The 16950-nt window shown below is 40.5% G+C and overlaps 1 protein-coding gene across 1 annotated transcript in view; it reads right to left on the reverse strand.

Annotated features, from left to right (window-relative positions):
* The window catches only part of ZDHHC15 (zDHHC palmitoyltransferase 15), a 203696-nt gene extending 187848 nt beyond the window's left edge, over positions 1–15848 (reverse strand). The window contains exon 1 of the mRNA XM_055437898.2: positions 15641–15848. Coding sequence (XP_055293873.1) covers positions 15641–15776 — 136 coding nt within the window. The 5' untranslated portion in view covers positions 15777–15848. The remainder of the gene's footprint in view (positions 1–15640) is intronic.
* Between the last annotated feature and the right edge of the window lie 1102 nt (positions 15849–16950).

Here is a 16950-nt window from a genome sequence, read left to right on the forward strand (position 1 = left end):
CTGTAAGCAGCAGAATATACTTTCTTCTCAAGTGCACATGGAACAATCTCCAGGATAGATCATATCTTTGGTCCCAAATCAAACCTCAGTAAACTTAAGAAAATCGAAATCACATTAAGCATCTTTTCTAACCACAATGACACAATATGACATTAGAAATCAATTTCAGGGGGAAAATTGTAAAAAACATAAAGATATGGAGGCTAAACAATATGCTAATAACCAATGGATCACTGAAGAAATCAAAGAGAATATTTAAAAATACTAGAAACAAATGACAACCAAAACATGATGACCCAAAACGTGTGGGATGCAGCAAAAAACAGTCCTAAGATGGAATTTATAACAATACAATTCCACCTCACAAAATAAGAAAAAAATCAAATAAACAACCTGACCCTACACCTAAGGCAACTAGAGAAAGAAGGACACACAAAAACCAAAGTTAGTAGAAAGAAAGAAATCATGACTATCAGAGCGAAACTGAATTAAATACAAATGAAAACTAACCATTTAATTCAGATGAATAAACTAAAAGCTGGTTCTTTGAGAAGATATACAAAATATAGCAAGGAGAAAGGGAGAGGGCTCAGATCAATAATTAAAAAGGAGAAAGGAGAAGTTACAATAGACAACACAGAAATACAAATGATCATAAGAGACTACTATAAGCAACTATATTCCAATAAAATGGACAACCTGGAAGAAATAGACAAATTTTGAGAAAAGTATAAACTTCCAGTACTGAACCAGGAAGAAATACAAAATATGAACATACCAATCACAAATAATTAAATCGAAATGTGATTAAAAACCTTCCAAGAAACCAAAGCCCAGGAACAGATGGCTTCAAAGGTGAATTCTATCAAGCATTTAGAGAAGAACTAACACCTATTCTTCTCAAATTTTTCCCCAAATTTTCAGACAAAGGAACACTCCAAAGCTCATGTTATGAAGCCAACCATTATCTTGATACGAAAATCAGACAAAGATACCACAAAAAAGAAAATTATAGGCCAATATCACTGATTAACATACTTGCAAAAATCCTCAACAAAATATAAGAAAACAGAATTCAACAACACATTAAAAAAATCATACACCATGATCGAGTGGGATTTATCCCAGGGATGCAAGAATAATTCAATATAGAGAAATCAGTCAATGTGATACACTATATTAACAAACTGAAAAATAAAAACCATATGATCATCACAATAAATGTAAAAAAAAAACTTTTGATAAAATTCAACAACCATTTATAATAAAAACTCTTCAGAAACTGCAAAGAGAAAACCTATCTCAACAAAATAAAGCCTATACATGACAAACCCACAGCAAACATCATTCTCAATGGTGAAAAACTGAAAGCATTTCCTCTAAGATCAGGAACAAGACAAAGCTGTCCACTCTTGACACTTGTATTCAACATAATTTTGGAAGCCTAGCCATGGCAATAATAGAACAGAAAAACAGGAGTCCAAAATGAAAACGAAGTATAACTGTCACTGTATGCAGATGACATGATACTATATGCACAAAATCCTAAAGAGGCCACCAGAAAACTACTAGAGTTTATCAATGAATTTGGTAAACTTGCAGGATACAAAATACACAGAAATCTTTTGCATTCTCATACACTAACAACAAAAGATTAGAAAGAGATATTAAGGAAACAATCCCATTTACCGTCACAATGAACAGAATAAAATATTTACGAATAAACCTAACTAAGATGACACCACCCTTATGGCAGAAAGTGAAGAGGAACTCAAAGGCCTCTTGATGAAAGTAAAAGAGGAGAGTGAAAAGGTTGGCTTGAAGCTCAACATTCAGAAAACGAAGATCATGGCATCTGGTCCCATCACTTCTTTGGAAATAGATGGGGAAACAGTGGAAACCGTGTCAGACTTTATTTTTTTGGGCTCCAAAATCACCGCAGATGCTGATTGCAGCCATGAAATTAAAAGACGCTTACTCCTTGGAAGGAAAGTTATGACCAGCCTAGATAGTATATTAAAAAGCAGAGACATTACTTTGCCAACCAAGGTCCATCTAGTCAAGGCTATGGTTTTTCCCGTGGTCATGTATGGATGTGAGAGTTGGACTGTGAAGAAAGCTGATCGCCGAAGCTTTTGAACTGTGATGCTGGAGAAGACTCTTGAGAGTCCCTTGGACTGCAAGGAGATCCAACCAGTCCATTCTAAAGGAGATCAATCCTGGGTGTTCATTGGAAGGACTTATGCTAAAGCTGAAACTCCAATACTTTGGCAACCTCATGCGACGAGTTGACTCACTGGAAAAGACTAGGATGCTGGGAGCGATTGGGGGTAGGAGGAGACGAGAACGACAGAGAATGAGGTGGCTGGATGGCATCACTGACTCGATGGACATGAGTTTGAGTGAACTCCGGGAGTTGGTGATGGACAGGGAGGCCTTTTGTGTTGTGGTTCATGGGGTCGCTAAGAGTCGGACACGACTGAGGGACTGAACTGAACTGAACTGAACTGAAGGAGGAAAAGCAGTGTCAGACTTTATTTTGGGGGGCTGCAAAATCACTGCAGATGCTGATTGCAGCCATGAAATTAAAAGACGCTTCCTCCTTGGAAGGAAAGTTATGACCAACATAGATAGCATATTGAAAAGCAGAGACATTACTTTGCCAACCAAGTTCCGTCTAGTCAAGGCTATGGTTTTTCTCGTTGTCAGGTATGGATGTGAGAGCTGGACTGTGAAGAAAGCTGATCGCCGAAGAATTGATGCTTTTGAACTGTAGTGCTGGAGAAGACTCTTGAGAGTCCCTTGAACTGCAAGGAGATCCAACCAGTCCATTCTAGAGGAGATCAATCCTGGGTGTTCATTGGAAGGACTGATGCTAAAGCTGAAACTCCAATACTTTGGCCACCTCATGCGAAGAGTTGACTCACTGGAAAAGACTCTGATGCTGGGAGGGATTGGGAGAGGGAGGAGACGGGGACGACAGAGAACGAGATGGCTGGATGGCATCACCAGCACAATGGACATGAGTTTGAGTGAACTCCGGGAGTTGGTGATGGACAGGGAGGCCTGTCGTGCTGTGATTCATGGGGTTGCAAAGAGTCGGACACGACTGAGTGACTGAACTGAACTGAACTGAACTGAACTGAAGGATGAAAAAGACCTGCACTCACAAAACTGTAATATAGTGATGAAAGAAATAAAAGATGACACAAACAGCTGGAGAGCCATACCATGTTCTTGGATTGGACGAATCAATGTGAAAAAGACTGTGCTGCCCAAAGCTATCTTCAGATTCAATGCAATCCATATCAAATTACAATGGCATTCTTCACAGAATCACAACCAAAAGATTTATAATTTGTATCGAAACGCAAAAGATCCTGAGTAACCAAAGCAATCCTTAAAAAGAGAAATAGCTGGAGGAATCAATCTCCCTGATTTCAGACTATAGTACAAGGCTACAGTCATCAAGGCAACATGCTACTGGCACAAAAACAGAAACATAGATCAATGGAGCAGGATACACCTCCCAGCGATAAACCCAAGCATGGATGGTAACCTAATGTATGACAAAGGAGGTAAGAATATTCAATCTAGAAAAGCCAGGTGTGGTGCTGGGAAAACTAGACATCTACATGTAACATTCCTTAATACCATATACAAAAATAAATTCAAAATGGATTAAAGACTTAAATGTAAGGCTGGATTTTATAAAATCTCTTATAGCAAAACACAGGCAGACATTAATTGTAGCAAGACCTTTTTTGACCCAAATCCTAGAGTAATTAAAATAAACAAAAAAAATTAACAAAAGGGAGTTAAAGTTAAAAGCTTTTGCATAGTAAAGGAAACCATAATCAAGACAAAAAGGCAACCCTCAGAATGTAAGAAAATATTTGGAAATGAAATAACCAATAAGGATTTAATCTCTAAAATATAGAAATAGCTCATGTAGCTCAATATAAAAATACTAAGGCAGTCACTCAGGCAGTTCAGTCGCCCAGTTGTGTCTGACGCTTTGCGACCCCATGAACAGCAGCATACCAGGCCTCCCTGTCCATCACCAATTCCCGGAGTTCACCCAAACCCATGTCCATTGAGTCAATGATGCCATCCAACCATCTCATTCTGTCATCACCTTCTCCTCCTGCCCTCAGTCTTTCCCAGCATCAGGGTCTTTTCCAATGAGTCAGCTCTTCGCATCAGGTGGCCAAAGTATTGGAGTTTCAGCTTCAACATCAATCCTACCAATGAACAACCAGGAGTGATCTCCTTTAGGATGGACTGATTGGATCTCCTTGCAGTCCAGGGGACTCTCAAGAGTCATCTCCAACACCACAGTTCAAAAGCATTGATTCTTCAGTACTCAGCTTTCTTAATAGTCCAAGTCTCACATCCATACATGACCACTGGAAAAACCATAGCCCTGACAAGACGGACCTTTGTTGACAAAGTAATGTCTCTGATTTGCAAGCAAATTTGGCCTTGGAGTACAGAATGAAGAAGGACAAAGGCTAATAGAGTTCTGCCAAGAGAATGCACTGGTCATAGCAAACACCCTCTTCCAGCAACACAAGAGAAGACTCTACACATGGACAACGCCAGATGGTCGACACCAAAATCAGGTTGATTACACTCTCTGCAGCCAAAGATGGAGAAGCTCTATACAGTCAGCAAAAGCAAGACCAGGAGCTGACTGTGACTCAGATCATGAACTCCTTATTGCCAAATTCAAACTTAAATTGAAGAAAGTAGGGAAAACCATTAGACCATTCAGGTATGACCCAAATCAAATCCCTTATGACTATACAGTGAAAGAGAGAAATAGATTTAAGGGACTAGAGCTGATAGACAGAGTGCCTGATGAACTATGGACGGAGATTGGTGACACTGTAGAAGAAACAGGAATCAAGACCATCCCCAAGAAAAAGAAATGCAAAAAAGCAAAATGGCTGTCTGAGGAGGCCTTACAAATAGCTGTGAAAAGAAGGGAAGCGAAAAAAAAAAAAAAGGAGAAAAGGAAAGATATACCCATTTGAATGCAGAGTTCCAAAGAATAGCAAGGAGAGGTAAGAAAGCCTTCCTCAGCAATCAGTGCAAAGAAAGAGTGGAAAAAAAATTGAATGGGAAAGACTAGAGATCTCTTCAAGAAAATTAGAGATACCAAGGGACCATTTCATGCAAAGATGGGCACAATAAAGAACAGAAATGGTATGGACCTTACTGAAGCTGAAGATATTAAGAAGAGATGGCAAGAATACACAGAAGAACTGTGCAAAAAAGATATTTATGACCCAGATAATCACAGTGGTGTGATCACTCACCTAGAGCCAGGTATCCTGGAATGTGAAGTCGTGTGGCCCTTCGGAAGCATCACTACGAACAAAGCTAGAGGAGGTGATGGAATTCCAGTTGAGCTCTTTCAAATCCTAAAGGATGATGCCATTAAAGTACTGCACTCATTATGCCAGCAAATTTGGAAAACTCAGCAGTGGCCACAGGACTGATAAAGGTCAGTTTTCATTCCAATCCCAAAGAAAGGCAATGCCGAAGAATGCTCAAACTACCACACAATTGCACGTTACGCTAGTAAAGTAAAGTTTAAAATTCTCCAAGCCAGGCTTCAGCAATACGTAAACCGTGAAATTCCAGATGTTCAAGCTGGTTTTAAAAAAGGCAGAGGAAGCAGAGATCAAATTACAAACATCTGCTGGATCATCGAAAAAGCAAGAGAGTTCCAGAAAAACATCTATTTCTGCTTTATCGACTATGCCAAAGCCTTGGACTCTGTGGATCACAATAAACTGTGGAACATTCTGAAAGAGATGGGAATACCAGCCCACCTGACCTGCCTCTGGAGAAACCTGTATGCAGGTCAGGAAGCAACAGTTAGAACTGGACATGGAACAACAGACTGGTTCCAAATAGGAAAAGGAGTATGTCAAGGTTTTATATTGTCACCCTGCTTATTTAACTTACATGCAGTATACATCATGAGAAACGCTAGGCTTGAAGAAGCACAAGCTGGAATCAAGATTTCCAGGAGAAATATCAATAACCTGAGATATGCAGATGACACCACCCTTATGGCAGAAATGAAGAGGAACTAAAAAGCCTCTTGATGGAAGTGAAAGAGGAGAGTGAAAAAGTTGGCTTAAAAGTCAACATTCAGAAAACTAAGATCATGGCCTCCGGTCCCATCACTTCATGGCAAATAGTTGGGGAAACATTGGAAAAAGTCACTGACTTTATATTTGGGGGGTCCAAAATCACTGCAGATTATGATTGCAGCCATGAAATTAAAAGACATTTATTCCTTGAAAAGAAAGTTTTGACCAACCTAGACAGCATATTGAAAAGAAGAAACATTACTTTGTCAACAAAATACCAAACAGCCAAATAAAAAATGGGCAGAAGACCTAAACAGACATTTTGACATACAGATGGTCAAGAGGCAAATGAAAAGATGGTCAACATCAGTATTAGAGAAATGCAAATTAAAACTACAATGAAATATCACCTCACACAGGTAAGGATGGCCATCATCAAAAAGTCTACAAACAGTAAATGCTGGAGATGATATGGAGAAAGGGGAACCCTCCATTTTGTTGGTGTGAATGTAAATTGGTATATCCACTATGGAGAAAAGTCTTGCAGATTCCTCAAAAAACTAAAATTATAACTAACATATGGCTTGGTAATTCCACTCCTGCGCATATACCAGACGAAAATCAGAATTCAAAATGATATATGGATCCTAATGTTCATTGCAGCACTATTTACAATAGCCAGGTTATGGAAGCAATCTACATGTCCATCAACAGATGAATGGATAAAGGAGATATGGTACATATGTATAAAGGAATATTACTCAGCTGTAAAAAAAACAACAACAAAATTGTGTCATTTGGAGAGATGTAGATGGACCTAGAGACTGTCATACAGAGTCAATTAAGTCAGAAAGAGAAAAAATATATCATATATTAGTGCTTATATATGGAATCTAGAAAAATGGCACAGATGAACTTGTTTGCAAAGCATAAACAGAAACACAGATATAGAGAACAGCCTGATAGATACAAAGAGAGAAAGAGGGGATGGGATGAATTGGGATATTGGGATTAACATATATACACTACTATGTATAAAATAAGCAATTAATGAGGACCTAATATACAGCAGACGGAACTCTACTCAGTGCTCTGTAAAGACTAAATTGATAAGAAAATCTAAAGAAGAGGGAATATATATGTATGTGTGTGTGTATAACTGATTCACTTTGCTGTACAGCAGAAAGTAACACAACACTGCAAAGCAACTATACTCCAATGAAATTTTTAAAAAAGATTTTAAAAATAAGTACACCAGCAGTAAACAACCAGGAAAGCAAATTAAGAAAGCTATTTCATTTATAAAAGCATAAAAAAGAAAAAAATAATAATACTTAGGAAAAAAATATAACCAAGAAAGCTCAGGACTTACACACTGAAAATTCCAAAACATTGCTGAAAGTAACTGAAGGCCTCAATAAATGAAAAGACATCACACATGATGGATAGGAAAACTTGATTTTAAGATGGCACTCTTCTCAAAACAATATACAGATTCAGTATGATCATTATCAAAATTCCAATGACCATTTTGCAGCAGTGGGAAAGTCAATCCTACCACTCACATGGAATTCTAAGAGACCCTAACCAAAACAGTCTGAGAAAAATAAATTTATTTTGGAAAGTTATACTTTTCTAAGAATCTGTCCATTTCTTCCAAGTTGTCCATTTTATTGGCATATAGTTGCTGATAGTAGTCTCTTATGATCCATTTTATTTCTGTGTTGTATGTTGTGATTTCTCCATTTTCATTTCTAATTTTGTTGATTTGATTCTTCTCCCTTTGTTTCTTGATAAGTTTGGCTAATGGTTTGGCAATTTTATTTATCTTCTCAAAGAACCAGCTTTTGGCTTTGTTGATTTTTGCTACGGTCTCTTTTGTTTCTTTTGCATTTATTTCTGCCCTAATTTTTAAGATTTCTTTCCTTATACTAACCCTGGGGTTCTTCATTTCATCCTTTTCTAGTTGCTTTAGATGTAGAGTTAGATTATTTAGTTGACTTTTTTCTTGTTTCTTGAGGTAAGCCTGTATTGCTATGAACCTTCCCCTTCGCACTGCTTTTACAGTTGTCCCATAGGTTTTGGGCTGTCGTGTTTTCATTTTCATTCATTTCTATGCATATTTTGATTTATTTTTTTATTTCTTCTGTGACTTGCTGGTTATTCAGAAGCGTGTTGTTCAGGACACCTTATCTTTGACAAAGGAGGCAAAAATACACAATGGAGAAAAGACAATCTCTTTAACAAGTGGTGCTGGGAAAACTGGTCAACCACTTGCAAAAGAATGAAACTAGAACACTCCCTAACACCATACACAAAAATAAACTCAAAATGGATTAAAGATCTAAATGTAAGACAAGAATCTATAAAACTCCTAGAGGAACACATAGGCAAAACTCTCTCTGACATAAATCACAGCAGGATCCTCTATGACCCACCTCCCAGAGTAATTGGAAAAAAAAGCAAAAATAAACAAATGGGACATAATTAAAATTAAAAGCTTTTGCACAACAAAGGAAACTATAAGCAAGGTGAAAAGACAGCCTTCAGAATGGGAGAAAATAATAGCAAATGAAGCAACTGGCAAAGAATTAATCTCAAAAATATAAAAGCAACTCCTGCAGTTCAATTCCAGAAAAATAAACCAATCAAAAAATGGGCCAAAGAACTAAACAGACATTTCTCCAAAGAAGACATACAGATGACTAACAAACACATGAAAAGATGCTCAACATCACTCATTATCAGAGAAATGCAAATCAAAACCACAATGAGGTACCATATCACACCTGTCAGAATAGCTGCTATACAAAAGTCTACATGCAATAAATGCTGGAGAGGGTGTGGAGAAAAGGGAACCCTCTTACACTGTTAGTGGGAATGCAAATTAGTACAGCCACTATGGAGAACAGTGTGGAGATTCCTTAAAAAACTGGAAATGGATGACGCAGCAATCCCACTGCTGGGCACACACACTGAAGAAACCAGAATTGAAAGAGACATCTGTACCCCAATGTTCATCGCAGCACTGTTTATAATAGCCAGGACATGGAAGCAACCTAGATGTCTATCAGCAGATGAATGGATAAGAAAGCTGTGATACATATACACAACGGAATATTACTCAGCCATTAAAAAGAATGCATTTGAATCCATCTTAATTAGGTGGATGAAACTGGATCCTATTATTCAGAGAGAAGTAAGCCAGAAAGAAAAACACCAATACAGTATGCTAATGCATATATATGGAATTTAGAATGATGGTAATGATAACCCTATACGTGACACAGCAAAAGAGACACAGATGTTTAGAACAGTCTTTTGGACTCTGTGAGAGGTGAGGGTGGGATGATTTGAGAAAATAGCATTGAAACATGTATATTATCATACATGAAACATATCGCCAGTCCAGGTTTGATGCATGAGACAGGGTGCTCAGGGCTGGTGCACTGGCATGACCTAGAGGGATGTGATGGGGAGGGAGGTGGGAGGAGTTTCAGGATGGGGAACACATATACACCCACCCACGGCTGCTTTATGTCAATGTATGGCAAAACCACTGCTGCTGCTGCTACTGCTAAGTTGCTTCAGTCGTGTCCAACTCTATGCGACCCCATAGACGGCAGCCCACCAGGCTCCCCCGTCCCTGGGATTCTCCAGGCAAAAACACTGAAGTGGGCTGCCATTTCCTTCTCCAGGCAAAACCACTACAAAACTTAATTAGCTCTTAATTGGCAGTAATTAGCTTCCAACTAAAATAAATAAATTAAAAAAATAAAACGCCAAAAAAAGAAAAAAATAAATTTGGAGGACTCACACTCTTGACATCACATCATTAGCCTCCAATTAAAATAAATAAATTTAAAAATAAATAAAATTTAAAACAAAGATATGGTCATCAAAGCAAGTGTGGTACTGGCAGAAGACTAGACAAACAAATCAGTGGGACAGAATTAAGAGTACAGAAATAAATCCATACCTCTATGGTCAATTGTTTTTTGACAATCATGTCAAGGCTATTCAATGGTGTAAGAAAAGTCTCTTCTATACATGATGCTGGGACAACTTCATAGCCACATGCAAAAGAATGAATCTGGATTCCTCACTCCATGTACAAAAATTAACTCAAAAGGGACCAAAGATCTAATTATATTTAATAAAAAGTAAAAACTATAAAAATCTTTTAGAAGAAAATACAGGGGTAAATCTTTATAGCCTTGCATTTAGCAATGCAGGCAACAAGTAAAAATATAGGTAAGTTGAACTTTATCAAAATTAAAGATTTCATGTATCAAATGACAGGCTTCCCAGGTAGCTTGGTGGTAAAGAATCCAGCTGCCAATGTAGGAGACGCTGGAGACGTGGCTTTGATCCCTGGGTCAGGAAGATCCCCTGGAGGAGGAAATGGCAACCCACTCCAACATTCCTGCTGGGACAATGCCATGGACAGAGAAGCCTGGTGGGCTACAGTCCATGAGGTTGCAGAGTCAGACACGACTGAGCAACTGAGCAGATATCAAATTATACTATCAAGGAAGTGAAAAGATAACACATGGAATGGGAGAAAGTATCTTCAAATCATATATCTGATGAGGGTTGAATATTCAAAATACATAAGGAAATCTTATAATTCAAAAACAAAAAGATAAATAACCCAGTTAAAAATGTGCAAAGGACTTAAATAGATATTTCTTTAAAGAAGATATACAAATGGCTAACAAATACATGAAAAGATAATCTATTTCACTAGTCATCAGGGATATCCAAATCAAAATCACAATAAGATACTACTTCATAGCCACTCTGATGACTATAATTTAAAAAGGAAAATAAGTTTTGGTGAGGATGTGGAATATTACTCAGCCATAAATAAGAATGAATTTGAGTCAGTCCTAGTGAGGTGGATGAACCTAGAGCCTGTTATACAGAGCGAAGTCAGAAACAGAAAAATAAGTATCATATATTAAAGCATATATATGGAATCTAGAAAAATGGTATTGAACCTTCTTGCAGGGAAGGAATGGAGATGCAGACATAGAGAATGGACTTGTGGACACAGTGGGGGGAGAAAGTGGGAAGAATGGAGAAAGTAGCACTGATATACATACACTGCTGCTGCTGCTGCTAAGTCACTTCAGTCATGTCCGACTCTGTGCGACCCCATAGACGGAAGCCCACCAGGCTCCCCCGTCCCTGGGATTCTCCAGGCAAGAACACCGGAGCGGGCTGCCATTTCCTTCTCCAATGTGTGAAAGTGAAGTCGCTCAGTCGTGTCCGACCCTTAGCGACCCCACGGACTGCAGTCTACCAGGCTCCTCCATCCATGGGATTTTCTAGGCAAGAGTACTGGAGTGGCTTGCCATTGCCTTCTCCGATACATACACTATAATGTGTAAAATAGATAACTAGTGGGAAGTTATAAATATATAACACAGGGAGCCCAGTCTGGTGCTCCGTAGTGATCTGGAGGGGTAGGATGGGGTAAGGAAAGGAGACTCAAGTGGGAGATGATATATGTATAATTATGGCTGATTTTCATTTTTGTACAGCAGAAACCGTCACAGCATTGTAAAGCAATTTTCCTCCAATTAAAAATTAAATAAAAACATATAATAAAAGACTTATTAAGTGGGGGTGGGGGTATGACAGGATGGATTGGTGGAGCCAGAATTGGAAATAAAAGCTATCTTACTTTCCTAGTTTTTAAATAATGGTATCTGATGCAAAATGTTAAGTAAACACTGTGCAGGCCAAATGAAACACATCTGTAGGCTATATGTGGCCTGTGCGTCACAAGTTTAGACCTCTTATTGGTTGAAAGTAGATGGAATTAAGTAAGATACTGTGGAGGTTAAAGCATAGGCTGAGGAGCTATACTTCCTGGGTTGCCATCCAAGCTTGGATATTTACTAGCTCCATGACCTTAGACAAGTTTCACAATGCGTCTGTGCCTCAGTTTTCTTATCTTCAAAATGGTTATAATGATGTGTGCCTCATAAGGTTGTTTGTTATAAGGATTAAGTTTGTGTGTCTGCGGAGAAGGCAATGTCAAGCCACTCCAGTACTCTTGCCTAGAAAATCCCATGGATGGAGCAGCCTGGTAGGCTGCAGTCCGTGGGGTCGCTAAGGGTCGGACACGACTGAGCGACTTCACTTTCACTTTTCACTTTCACACATTGGAGAAGGAAATGGCAACCCACTCCAGTGTTCTTGCCTGGAGAATCCCAGGGACGGGGGAGCCTGGTGGGCTTCTGTCTATGGGGTCACGCAGAATCGGACACGACTGAAGTGACTTAGCAGTAGCAGTCACTTAAAACAGTGCCTGCTGCTGTTGCTGCTGCTAAGTCGCTTCAGTCGTGTCCGACTCTGTGCGACCCCATAGACGGAAGCCCACCAGACTCCCCCGTCCCTGGGATTCTCCAGGCAAGAACACTGGACCTAGAATGTAGTAAATGCCCTGAAAATATGTTAAATAAACAAAATAAAAAATTCAGCTCTTAATATTATATAACTTAATAAAAACTTGTAGAAAGCTAATTATTTACATTAATTTGGTCTTTACATCATTCTGCACATCTGCACAATGGGGATAGTAATGATATCTGCTTTGTATGGTTAGTGTTAGTATTAAATATGTTAATATATAAAAATGTTCATATATCTACAGTACTTAGAACATTGTCTGACACAGATCAAGCACTATGTAAGTGTTAGCCATTATTAATTTTTAAAATAATTGCTTGGCAAACTTATGTAGGTCAGTACTGAAAAACTCCAAAATATGTCTGATATATTTACAATATGGCATTGATCCTAGGAGCAACAATAACAGAGCTGAACTTTCAACCCTTCAATCAATCATTCAAAAGAGCAAAGTGGTGAGCTCTGGAAATAGAAAATCTTACCAGTCATTGTACAGCCCATTTAATGCACCTGCATATCAGAATGTGATAAAAAAGAAATACAGCCTAAATTTGTATCTATGAAGGCAACTAATTGAATTTGTAATAACCTTTCTGTATTTTTCTTAATAAATCTAAGAAATGGACCAGGAAAATTCAAACTCTGATTCACAGAATCTATAAGAAAGTTCTGTATTAGAAAAGATGGCTATCTTCTGTCTCCTTAGTTAATCCCAGTCTACTTGGTGTAGACTATTGCTTTGTCAAATACGTAAGAAACAGAAATTATAAGTGGAGTCAGGTCCTAGGGTTAGAAAAAGCAGGACCTCAACCATAATTTTTAAGAGGAGAAGAATCTGATATAAAGAAATATAGGAGTCTTGGAAGGATTTGAAAGTGAGGGGATGTCCAAAGAGACAAATAGGAGTCCTAATGTGAGGGGACTAGAAATATACTGGGACCTCACGTTGAATGAATAGGGAACATTATAGGACACAATTTTAAGAATGTTAGAAGTGGGATTCTATACTGAAGTGACAAGGTTAGTGGAACTTCCTTTGAGAAGAAATGGGGATTCTTCAATATGAGAGGCAAAGAGAGATCTCACCATGAAAAAAGCAGAGATTCTTTTGCGAGGAGACAGGATATACTATGAAGATTCCATTGTGAATTGATAACACTATAGGGGACTGGGGGTAATCCAAGTGGGATAGGGTCTTGGGATATGCATCTGTAAATACTGTGGAATTCTGAGTTTGAGAGCATTAGATATACTGTGGGAACCATTTTACAGACTGGAGGGGATGAAATGCTCCCTGGTGTTATAGGATTGGGTACAAGAGGAGACCCTAGATTTATAAAAGTATGGTCTAATGAGAGGGGACAAGAAATGAGCCTCCCATTGTAAGGAGAGGAAATATTAGAAACCCCTGAAGGAAAGTATGGTGTTTCCCTAGTTTGAGAAGACAAGGGACAAGTGCAATCCTAGAGGGAAGTAAGTGAAAATAATAATAACAAAAAAAAAAAAAACCCAGAGGAAGAGGATGGCAAAATGTGGGGCTAACAATGGAAAAGGACTGCAGGAGGTGGGGAGTATATTTCAAAAAAGATAGCAGGGGAGATCATCATTAGAAAACTAACGGCCTTTGGAAGGTGTATAGGGGATATTGTGGGAACCCTTCAAAGTGGAATGTTAGTCGCTCAGTTGTCTGACTTTTTGCAACCCCACGGACTGTAGCCCACCAGGCTCCTCTGTATATGGGATCCTCCAGGCAAATATACTGAAGCGGGTAGCTATTCCCTTCTCCAGGGGATCTTTCCCACCCAGGGGTCGAACCCTGGTCTCCTGCATTGCAGGCATATTCTTTACCATCTGAGCCACCAGGGAAGCACTTGTGGGAGGGTAAATAGGATACCCTAGTGTGAGAAGGCGGAGAAGGCAATGGCACCCTACTCCAGTACTCTTGCCTGGAAAATCCCATGGATGGAGGAGCCTGGTAGGCTGCAGTCCAGGGGGTCGCTGAGGGTCGGACACGACTGAGCGACTTCACTTTCACTTTTCACTTTCATGCATTGGAGAAGGAAATGGGAACCCACTCCAGTGTTCTTGCCTGGAGAATCCCAGGGACGGAGGAGCCTTGTGGGCTGCCGTCTATGGGGTCGCACAGAGTCAGACACAACTGAGGTGACTTAGCAGCAGTAGCAGCAGCAGTGTGAGAAGACAGTGGACAAAGCAGTACCACAGTGTGATAAAAAGCAGGGTGGCTAGTATGAGGTGTCAGAAAATAATGTGAGGCCAAGAATGGGAAGGAGTGAATGCACCTCAAAGCAGGCAGGGAGGAGACTAAGGGGAGCTCCAGTGTGACAAAATCAGGGCTTCTTGTATGAGCAGACAGGATGGGATGTATTGTAGGATTCACACTCCATTAGAGAAGATGAGAAAATGGGGAATGGAAGGGAAACTAATTGAACTTTTAGTTTAATCCCACAGGAAAAGAGGAATGGAAGGCACATTACTTTGTGAAAAGGGGAGACTACAGTGGGATAGAACAAGGTGTACTGTGGGGTCCCAAGTGGCAGAAAATGCACTTCAGCTGGCTTGAGAGGATCACTGGAAAAGGAGGAATCCCAGTGTTAGATAAGGGAGAGCTAGTAAGAGAGTACAGGAAATATTTGGGGGTTCCTAGTAGGAAGAAATTGGAAAATGTGGGGCTCTTAGTTGGGTGAATTGGCGGGACTCATAGAGTAAGTGGCCAGTTTAAGTATACAGGGTACGTTGTTTACTCGGTAGGATGATAGCCCCCAGAACCAGAACACAAGGCACAAGTGGTTGTCCTGTTTGAGAAAAGGGGGCCCCAGTGGGGGAAAAAAAAGGAAATCCTTGTGGGTAGGGCCAGGAAGTAATGTAAGAAACTCTGACTAGGAGACGATAGCGACATGGTGGGACAATCGTGAGAGGGTGCAAGAAATACTATGGGGAGCCATAGGTTGGAGATCAAGAGATCTCCAGGGAGCTTAAGGAAAACCGCAATGTGAGGGCTAAGAACACAGGGGACACCAGTGTGAAGGGTAGGGCAGACGATTATGCTGGAGCATAATTTCCCCACCTTAGGTGCCAGCTCGACTTACCCAGGCAGAGTTCAAAGACGTAGGCATAGTAGGACCAGAGCACGACGAGGACGATAACGAGCACTGGCACCCAGGAAAGTACACGGCGGCAGCACCGTAGACCCCCGGACAGAGCCATCTTCCAGCTCCGCCGCATCTTAGACTCGAAGATCGACCGAGCAGGCCTGCTGGCGCTGGGTCGGAATTGCTGGGCAGCGGCTGAGAGGCGGGAAGACGCGCTGTGCGGCGCTCCACTGCCTAGCCTGGCGGGAACAGTCTTCCCTAGTCGATACCACCTGTGGGGCTGCAGGCCAGAGTGCACCACACACAATAGGCATGAGTCACGGTGAGGAGGAACAGGAGGTGTTGGAGCGGAAGATGATCCGTCAGGCTGGCGAGGCTGGGCACGCTCAGAGGGAGTGGAGAGTGCGGTCCCTCCTTTTTCCTCCTCTCCCACCCCTTGCCACAGCACTTGATGCAGGGCTGCTGCTGCTGCTGCTAAGTCGCTTCAGTCGTGTCCGACTCTGTGCGACCCCACAGACGGAAGCCCACCAGGCTTCCCCGTCCCTGGGATTCTCCAGGCAAGAACAGTGGAGTGGGTTGCCATTTGCAAAACTCTTAAGCAGAAGAAATTTAGGTCCGCCCATCTGCTCTTACTGCACTGCGTCCCCCTCATCTCCGCTCTGATCTCTGTTTTTTGTCCGCTCCCTCCCAATGCCACACACACACACTAACACACACACATATTACTGTCTGACACACACGAGCACAAAGACACGCAGTGTGAAAGATACGAACGGTAGCATCCAATAAAGATCATCCAGCCCCATACTCCCACTGCTGCTTGAACAATATGCTTAACACATAGCGCCGCAGTTGCTGCTTGGGTAAGTCCATTGACAGGAAGCTCTCTTCTTCTTTCCCTAGTTCCCTTCCCCCTGAGTCAACTTAGTCCATTTATTTTAAGAATAAATAAACATATTGATACAGAAAAAAATGGGAGATATATCAATTCTGTGAGAGGTGAGAGAAAACTACAAGGTAGTGATATTTAAGCTGAGCTTCAGTAATAAATAAGAGTTTGCCTGACAAAAGGGAGGGGAAGGACTTTTCAGACAGAGGAAACAGCATTTGCAAAAGCAGAGAGTACTGGGCTTCCCTGGTAGCTCAGATCTTAAAGCCTCTGCCTGCAGTGGGGAAGACACAGGTTCAATCCCTGGGTCGGGAAGATCACCTGAAGAAGAAAACGACAACCTAATCCAGTATTCTTGCCTGGAGAATTTCGTGGACAGAGGAGCCTGGGAGGCCACAGTCCATGGGGTCACAAAGAG

This window comes from Moschus berezovskii, chromosome X (genome assembly GCF_049115385.1).
Source record: "Moschus berezovskii isolate FMDL1 chromosome X, NW_MosBer_1.0, whole genome shotgun sequence".
Taxonomy (NCBI): domain Eukaryota; kingdom Metazoa; phylum Chordata; class Mammalia; order Artiodactyla; family Moschidae; genus Moschus; species Moschus berezovskii.